General features: G+C 34.1%; 1 protein-coding gene across 1 annotated transcript; it reads left to right on the top strand.

The window, feature by feature from the left end:
• Window positions 1-581: 581 nt before the first annotated feature.
• LOC110670084 (dirigent protein 22) lies at window positions 582-1,433 on the top strand. Its single transcript, XM_021832028.2, has one exon. The coding sequence runs from the start codon at window positions 720-722 to the stop codon at window positions 1,302-1,304; it is 585 nt and encodes a 194-aa protein (XP_021687720.2). The 5' UTR covers window positions 582-719; the 3' UTR covers window positions 1,305-1,433.
• The last annotated feature ends 8,053 nt before the right edge of the window (window positions 1,434-9,486 follow it).

Genomic DNA, 9,486 nt, shown 5'->3' with positions numbered 1-9,486 from the left:
AAGCTTTTTTTATTTTTTATTTTTTTCTCGCATGGTAAAGTTAATTATTCTTTGCTTTTAATACCTAACTGGTCCCTACCATGCATCAACTGCTACGCTCTTCTTTTCCCTTGGAATGCTAAAACATTAAAATCATGATGATACTTTTTGTGTATATGGCATAATATGGAGGAATTTTAATCGGGTGTGTTTAATATAAATTTAACAAGAGTATTATTTAATGCTTTTATTATAGAGAACTTGAAAAATTATTTGTTACATGTCAAAATTTATAATTTTGCATCGTTAGCATTTAAATATTAATATATTTAATTTTATAAAAAAATATTAACATAATATCATTTTTAATATTTAAAAAATTTTTATTTATCATAAATTTAAAATATAAATATATTTTAAATTCATAATAAATATATAAAAAAAATCCTCAATATTTTTGCTTTAATTTGAGTTGCAGTATTTAATGGGGCCGCTTAAATTTTTTAGCCCTGACGAATGAGAATTCGTATTTTGTATAATTTTCTTGCGGAGAAATGTACAAATTAATGGGCGGAGTGTGACCACAGCCTCACGGGCTTAGAAATAAATAGACAAAGACTGGTCGCACTCAGGAACAGGCTCACAACTAAGCCAGAAAACCTAATAATTAAAGCTTGTGTTTTCGTTTCCTTCTCCTCAAAAGCTCCGCCAAGAGCCGATTGCTAGCTCTTTCTATTACTATGGCCAATACCCTTTCAAAATCCTTTTTTCATCCCCTCTTTTTCTTCATTTTTCTGCTCTTTTCAACTCTTGCTGCAGCAAAATCTAATAGTTTTTCAAGAATCTTATCTCCGGCGTCACTAGGCCTCAAGAAAGAGAAACTAACCCACCTTCGCTTCTACTTCCACGACATAGTTAGCGGGCGAAACGCTACTGCCGTTCCAGTTGCCGAAGCAGCTACGACTAAGACCTACTTATCGGCATTTGGACTGCTGACAATGATGGACGACCCCTTGACCGTTGAGCCCCTCCGCAGTTCCAAACTTGTAGGAAAAGCACAAGGGATGTACGCGTCAGCATCACAAACAGAACTCAGTTTTTTAATGGTCTTGAACTTCGCTTTCACGGAAGGGAAATACAACGGTAGCAACCTTAGTGTTTTAGGAAGGAACAGTGTATTTTCCGGAGTCAGAGAGATGCCGATCGTGGGTGGAAGCGGACTTTTCCGGTTTGCTCGTGGCTACGCTCAGGCAAAGACTCGTGAAATTGACCTGAAAACTGGGGATGCAGTGGTGGAGTATAACGTGTATGTGTTCCATTATTGAGTGAGTGTTTTCATTGTCATTTCTTTCATTTTCTTAAGGCTAGTGTTTATTTGTTTTCTTGTACCAAGAAACTGCTACTGGGTGTCTGTATGTGTGAGTATACGTATAAAAGTTCCATGGTAGGTATAATTTGTCAATTAAGAAGTAAAAAATGACAAAATAAATAAATAAATAATAAATATTTGCATAAGTCATGATGGACCGGGCAGGTCTAAAGGGGAAGACGTGATAGGGATTGCTAGCTGATGTTTATTTCGGTTTTGCTTTTGGTCCCCATAGCCATTACTGCTTTGATTTGTTTAATTATAAGGTTAATTTATCATAATGATTTTGGTATAGTAAGCATCTTGTTCTTGCTGCCCTTACAAAATAGGTTTTTTTTTTTCCTTAAATTATAGATATTTTATTTTTTAAAATGATAATATATTTATTGAAAAAAAATTTTATAAGTCATTATACTTTCCTTAGAAAATCAAATAAGTCCAAGATTAGTTTTGAGCCAAATCAAGTATGGAGTTATAGCTCCACCAGTGGGTCAATTGACTCCACAGAAACCTTTTTTTTTTTTAATATTAATAATTTTCATTAAAATTCCTTATATATATATATATATATATATATATTGTTTTTCTTAATGCTCTTACTAAATTTTAATCAATATTTTTATTGAAAAATTTTCCCAATCATTTGATATATAAGAGTCAAAATTTGATTAGAATATATTAAAGTTTTGTAATTATTTAATTATTTACTGAATAAATAATATGAAAATCTTTAATGAGATTGTTATATTTAACGATTACCCAATTATTGTGTATGAGCTAAAGTATAAAAAAAATCATATTTAATATGAATAAATTACATATGTATTTTAATTAATTAATAATTAATTATTAATATAAATATTTAATACAATTAAAAATATTATAAAATAAATATATAATTATTTTTTATCGATTTTTTTATGAAATATAATGAATGATATAATGGAATATTTTATGTTTCATTTCAAAATAAAATTTAAAAAATTAAAAACTTGACATATTTTATTAAAAATATATTTATTTATTTACTAATGACACTATTTTGTAAATAAAAAATAATTTTATTTAAATATTTTATAAGTACACACTGACTAAAAGTTTTGGCTCCATCACTGGCCCAAATAAGCTCCTTTTTATTAATGTTAAATAAGTCCACACTTAATAAATATTATGTTTTCTATTTTTAAATATTAAAAATTATTTATTAGTTTTAATTAAAATAAAATTTTAAGAAAAAAATTGAAAAACATAGTGAATAAAAATTTTTTAATATTAAAATTATTTTTTTAAATTTTATTATTTAAAAATAAAAAATAATATTTTTTATTAAAAAATAATATTTTATTAAATGTGAACTTATCTAGACTTAATTAAAAAATATAGAGTTTATTTGACTCAAAACTTGATTTTGAGTTTATTTAATTCTTGACTGAAACTGTAGATGCTTATTTGATTTTTTTTTACTATATATATTAGTTTATTTAATTGTTAATAGAATAATATGAACAATGAAGAGTATATTTAAAAAAATAAATAAAATTTATTATTTTAATTATATATAAGTTATATATATTTTCTTAAATTATATGAAAAAATTAAGCCATCTTATAAAGATAGAGAGAAAAATTTGAATAAAAATCCGAATTCAAAAAGAAAAGACATTGCCTTAGTAATTAATTATCTGTTTAATAATAAAAGAACTTGAAAGGCATATTTTTCATCTTTAGCGATGAAAATGACAGCCAGAAGAACCCAAAAGCACTAAATACCAAATAACTTTGCAATATTGTGTAGGGGTTTCTTTAGCACCGTTTGAAAGATTCCATTGCCAAGCTTTTGGAATTTGCAGAAGTGGGACTTAATTTAAATGCTTGATTTTCCATGACCATGAATAATATTTACGTAACATAACCAGGGATTTAATTGCTCCCGCATTTACAAATCTTTTAGTATTTTCATTTACAAATCTTTTAGTATTTTCATTCCTTTTTTTTTTTAATATTGAGGTATAAATATAATATTAAATTCAGCTTTCTCCAATTTAGTTATATTTTTTTATGTATTTCAAGCTCTATTTAATTTGTAAAAAATATTTTTTGAAAAAATATTTTTCTTATTTATAAAATTTAGAATATTTAAAAAAATAGATAAGTCAAATTTTTTTAAATAATTTTTTTAAATTTTAATAATTTTATTAAAATGTAAAAATATTTTTATACATGTATTATATGGATATATATTATTAATTTAATTTTTAATTTTCATATAATAATAATAATAATAATTATTATTATTATTAATTTCGAAGCATAAGAGCTCTGGTGTGGGTAAACTTTGAATAGTAGACTCGCCCAAGCTTGCACACACACAAATGCACACTTATTTATCCTTTTGTTACTCATTACAAAAGACTTGTAAGGCTCTTATATATATACTTATTCAAAGTGTGCCAACCTTCTGGCAAAAAATTGTATCACTTCATGTATGTAACTATTAAGAAGAGTTGCATCTCTTTATGTAATTACATCTCTTAACAAATGTGCCTAACTTTTGGATTTTACCATATTTTGGCAATTTATATGACTTTTGGATTTTGTCACATTCTGGCAATATACATGATTTTTCATGCGGTTGCTTTTGGTATTTATTTTAAGTCTAATGGATCCGAGTTGATCCACATAGGTGACCTAAATCATTTTCCAACATCTGTCAATCACACATGATGGATCAACTCTCATTTCAAATTATGCAATTTCATACTTCACAAATAGTATACTTCGAAAGTTCGGTTGCTATATACTTATTAAGATAATATAGCATCTCGATTGATAGAGTTTAGAGTAGATATAGTATGCAACATCCTAGATTATTTATCACATTCAAATCTCTTCTGATCTCATTCATATATACTGAGTTCATAATTATATTTATATCACAAATATAAACATAATTGGTTGACCTATGAACATATACTAATGTGACAATTCCAATGATCTTTCTCTTTTCACGATATTCTCGACCTTTATTTAACTTGCTTTTCTAGGAATGTCCCTCTAGATTGAATCTTTCATAGTCCTTTGACAACACCATAAAATAGTAAACATTAAACTAAGACTCAAATAAATGACTAGAGTCATGAGGGTATTAGATAAAGATTAATGTAACATCCCTAATTTTTAAATTAATTATTTTATGGGTAAATATTAATATTTTATTTTATTTAAATTTTGAAAAATTATTTGAAATTTTTCGAATTTTAGAAATCGGGTTGATTTTTTGAAAATGTGAAACTTTGATATTTTTAAAAATTAATTTAAAGACCATGTGACAAAACTAAAATATATTTAGACTCTATAAATTTTTCTAAATTTTATGAAATTTTTTCGAAATTTTTGGGTCTCATTTTTTGTCCCAAGGCAGAGCAAAAATTCAATTTTGGTATATTGAATCGGACTGGCTTAATCAAACCGGACCGGGTCAGACCGGTTGAATCAGATCGGCTCTCTTCCTTTTCTCCTCATCTTCTCCGTGCGTCCCCAACTCTCTCTCTTCCCTCTCCATTTTCTTTCTCCTCTCTCCTCCCTTGACACCCCACCGCCACCCCTCCCTCCCCAGCTCACCGGCATGCCTCCACGGACCCTTCCCGCCACCGACTAAAGCTCCAGGCCCTCGGAAAATCGCCCCAAAAACTCCCCTACTTGCAGCGTACCGTTTTGTCTTCCCGGGCCGATTTCAGCTGATCCGGCCACCGATTGGATCGGGTCTTATCCCAAAACCCATTTATACCTCGAGAGCTTTCCATAGACACCAAGAATTCAAAAATCCATTATGACGTTTGTCCAATTTTTATCCGGAAAGTTTTAGCCCATTTTGATTTTTAAGCTAGATTTCTCGCAAACCGTGAACCACAAGAAAAATCTGAGAGTACCGGAGTGCTCCCCTCGATGAGAGCTTCACGGCAATACTAACTTCAAATTTTTTCGACACTGTTTTCTAGTGGGTCCCATGGAACTTCGTAATATTTTTCTGGACATTAAATGAGCTTAATAAATTTTGTAAAAATTATGTACTAACCCCGTATTATGGGCTTCGCGTAGGTACATTCGTTTCGCGGAAATTCAATAGTTACTAGGGTCTGCAATGTTAGGCCGGGCAGGCAGGCTACTGAAAAAGCTTTAGAATTGGGTCGAGGTTATAGGCTACCCCATCGTTTTTCGACGTCCCGGACGTGTCCCAAGGGTTGGAATTAGCATGGGTAAACCCGAAACCTCATTTTTCTTAATTATCTAGTGCCTGATTTCGATTAAAAATCTATAAAATATTCGTGGTAGGTTAGAAAATTATAATTCCTTTTGTATTAGCTTAATAATATTGCTAAGGAGCGCGAGGCAAAGTTTTAGAATTTTTAGAGCTCATTTGGTCAGTTTTTGCAAAAGGGTTAATTATAGGGACTAAATTGTAACTTTTCAAATTGTGGTTGTTGACTGTTTAGATGGGCTCAGGAGGGGCCATGTGATGTGATTGAGTTGTGGTTGTGTGACTTGCAAATATAGAAGTATTTTTTGAACCCTTTTTCAGGTTGGGTAGGTCCTAGGTATAGGGGAGACTTTGTCAGATTTTCGGCACGACTTATGGTGTCTTTGGACCTTTTCTAAACTTGTATTGAGTCAAATATATTAAATAATTATAATAAAATTATCAAGTGAGCCGGGATAGCCTTCCTCCTCTGCTCAGCCGCCGTAGTGACCTCGGTTTAAGTCTATGAGTAAAATATTGATTTTAATTATAATTTCACTATTATTATATGTTCAGGCATGCCCATGCATCATTTATAAATATGTATCTATATAGTTAAACACTAGACACATTTTTATATTGTATTCTTAATTGATGATATGCTATGGATGTTGTTTTATGGTAATTTAGAGCAGTGTGCGTGTGGTGTGTGGTATTGGTTATGGATAGGACGGGTAGACGTGGCTAGAGCTTGACTCTATGGGACTCGATCCTTTTATGGATAAGTCAGGGTAGGCACAGCTCGATATGATCTCGCTAGCCCCTACATTTGGTTTATCAAGTGAAAGTCCGGCTTGAGAGAAACTCGCTGGCAGAGGTTAGATTAAGAGAGCTGTATAAGATATCAGCTCCCATATATGTACTGTTTGAACATTATTAGGTGTGTGAGTGCTTCAAATTGCCTTTTTGCTGTTATGATGTGATTTGTATGAAAATTATGATGGTGTTGCATTCCACTCTTTATGATGCATTAGCTTTAGATAGCTATAGAAATTATAGTTAAAATTGATATTTTACTCTCTGAGTCGAACGCTTACTCCTATTCACCTTATTTTTCTAAGATACAAGAGATTTCTTGTTGAGTTCTAACCTGCTTCTCTCCTTCGCTGGCAATCTATTAATACTTGTTATGTTCTGTATAATTTTACTAACTTCTAGAATTTCGCATGTGTTAGAAGTACTTATTTGATTTGGGTCTATTTTAATTGCTATGTTGGATCTGTAAGCTTATTAAATGCATGTATGATTGGATTGGATGAGGGAGCTGAGCTCCCATTTGATTTTATGCCATTATGAGTATGTGGAGGGTGAGTTGAGCTCCCCAAATTATTATATATTGTGTTTACAGGTTGGGCAAGTCAAAAACTCCTCGTTGTATGGTCCATATTATGACCGGACTCTGTCCGGTTGAATTCTTAAAATTGGGCTTAAATGGGCCTTAGGATTGGGTTAAGGATTAGTCAGGCTTACTATGAGCCTCAGGGGCTTTAGGTTGGCCCAGGACCTAGTGCTGGTCTGCCCATAGGTTGGGTCATGACAAATATGGTATCAGAGCTTAGGCTTCAGATTCATAGAGAATATATGTCTAAAGTTTCCGGAAGAGTCTAATAGGAGTCACATGCGGAGAATAGAATCCACATTCATCCTTGCATTATCATCTTTGCTTCTAGTTTCTGCTTCATATAATTGTGTGTAAATATGAGTCTATAGAGCTGTGTAACATGCTGTTTTGAATTTTGTGGGCTAATGCTGCTGAATTTTAGGAAAATACATAGAAGCAGAAGAGCTGCTACTGCACAAAAACGGGATGTGTCCCATGAGGTGTCAGCATAGGATAAGGCGCCTGCCCCTAGGAGGCGGGGCAAGAGACCTAAAGCTGCTCAAGTAGAAGAGTAGCCGCTACCAGTTCAGGAATAGTCTTTTGTGGCCCAGGGTCTTATGGACCCAATGGCAGCTACCCTAGCCGGATTACTGAGAACCATCGATATGATAGCATAATATATGGTCCACCCCTCTACAACAACAACAGCCCACCGCACCAAGAGGAGAACCTTACAAATAAATAATTAATTTTAAGAAGTTAGTGGCTGGTATCTATGATGTAACTAATGATGCTTACTGATTTTTGGACTCTTGCAAATAAGTAGGGGTGGAACTGCAGTTAACTGACAGGAGATTGATAGAGTGTGTGCAGCATGTATTAAGGCTAGTGCCAAGGCAGTGGATGATAGACTACGTACTACCTCACATTGAGGGATTATCTTGGACCCAGTTTATGGAACTGTTTATCAACAGATTTGTACCAAAAAGCTTTAGAGACCAAAAACAGTGGGCATTTGAGGCCTTAAGGAAAAATGGTAGATCCGTAGATGAATATGCCACAGAATTTTTGGAATTGAGTAGGTATGCCCCCACAGCAGTGGCTACAGAAAGTATGAAGGTAAAGAGGTTCCTAAAGGAGCTGGATAGGAAGTATGCAAACCTGGCCATGATGTCTGCTTATTCTTTCGATATGGTAGTTGATCGAGCTCGACAGATTAAAATCAGCTATACTGGAGATGACAATGGAAGGGCAAAGAAGAATAGAGCAGAGGGTTCTTTAAGTGTTCCCTATATGGGTAGAGGCCAAAGTCATTACAGAGGAAGAAGTAGAAACAACAAGAAGAGTGATTTTAAACACAGATCTTAAGGATTCAGACCAGGGTACGGATCCAGCAGTGGTCACAGTTCAGATTACAATAGTTCTAGGTCTGGTTCAGGATCCTCCTTGGCACCCTACACGTAGTGTGGAAGAGGAATTCAGGACCTTGTATGATGGGTTCAGGAGTATGTTTCTGGTGTGGCCAGCAGGTTCACTTTGCTAGAGAATGTCCCATGTTCAGTGAGCCACAGATGGGGTCACAGGGTTCTATTGCAAATGCTCCTCGTCAATTGTATCCTGGTGCTTCCAGTATGGCAGGCAGTCAGTTCAGTGGCCAACAGGGCTGAGGACAAGGAGGACGTGGATCTAGAGGCAGGTCAGGAGGTAGAAGTCAACTTCAGGGTTTTGCAATGCAGGGTAGGGGTCAAGCTTGGCTTTTCACCTTGACTCACTAGGATGCTCAAGCTTCCAATGCAGTTGTGGTCGGTATTCTTCTAGTCTATTCCTATGAGGCTCGTGTTTTGATAGATCCGAGTGCTACGCACTCATTTGTCTCCCCCGTTTTTACCATGAGATTGGGTAGGAGCTCTACAACTTTAGAATGCCCCTTGTCTGTAGCTACCCCTCTTAGTGACAACATAGACGTGGATATGGTTTTTCTGGGTAGCCTAGTGGCAATGGATGGAAGGATCCTCCCAGCAGACTTGGTTTCTCTACCAGTAATGGATTTTGATGTAATATTGGGAATGGATTGAATGGCAACTCATTATACCACTTTAGACTGCAGGAACAAAAGGGTGTATTTTCATATACCTAGTGTGAAAGAGTTTAGCTTTGATGGTGACAGGAGCATGGCTCCATATAACTTGGTGTTAGTAATTAGTGCTAGAAAAATATTGAGGCGTGGGTGTCAGGGATAATTGGCATTAGTGAGAGATACATCCGTGGAAAGTGCTGGGATCGAGAATATTCATATTGTCAGAGAATTTATGGATGTCTTCCCTGAGGAGTTTCCAGGGTTACCACCAGAAAGGGAAACAGAGTTCTGCATTGACATTATGCCGGGCACAAACCCCATATCAATGCTGCCTTACAGAATGGCCCTAGCAGAATTGAAGGAACTGAAGGAGCAAATACAAGAGCTTCTGGATAAGGGTTTTATCCGTCCAAGTACCTCCCCCTGGGGTACTCCTGTTCTATT

This window comes from Hevea brasiliensis, chromosome 5, assembly GCF_030052815.1.
Source record: "Hevea brasiliensis isolate MT/VB/25A 57/8 chromosome 5, ASM3005281v1, whole genome shotgun sequence".
NCBI lineage: Eukaryota > Viridiplantae > Streptophyta > Magnoliopsida > Malpighiales > Euphorbiaceae > Hevea > Hevea brasiliensis.
The sequence above is the reverse complement of the archived record's forward strand: the minus strand, read 5'-3'. Positions and strand labels throughout refer to the sequence as shown.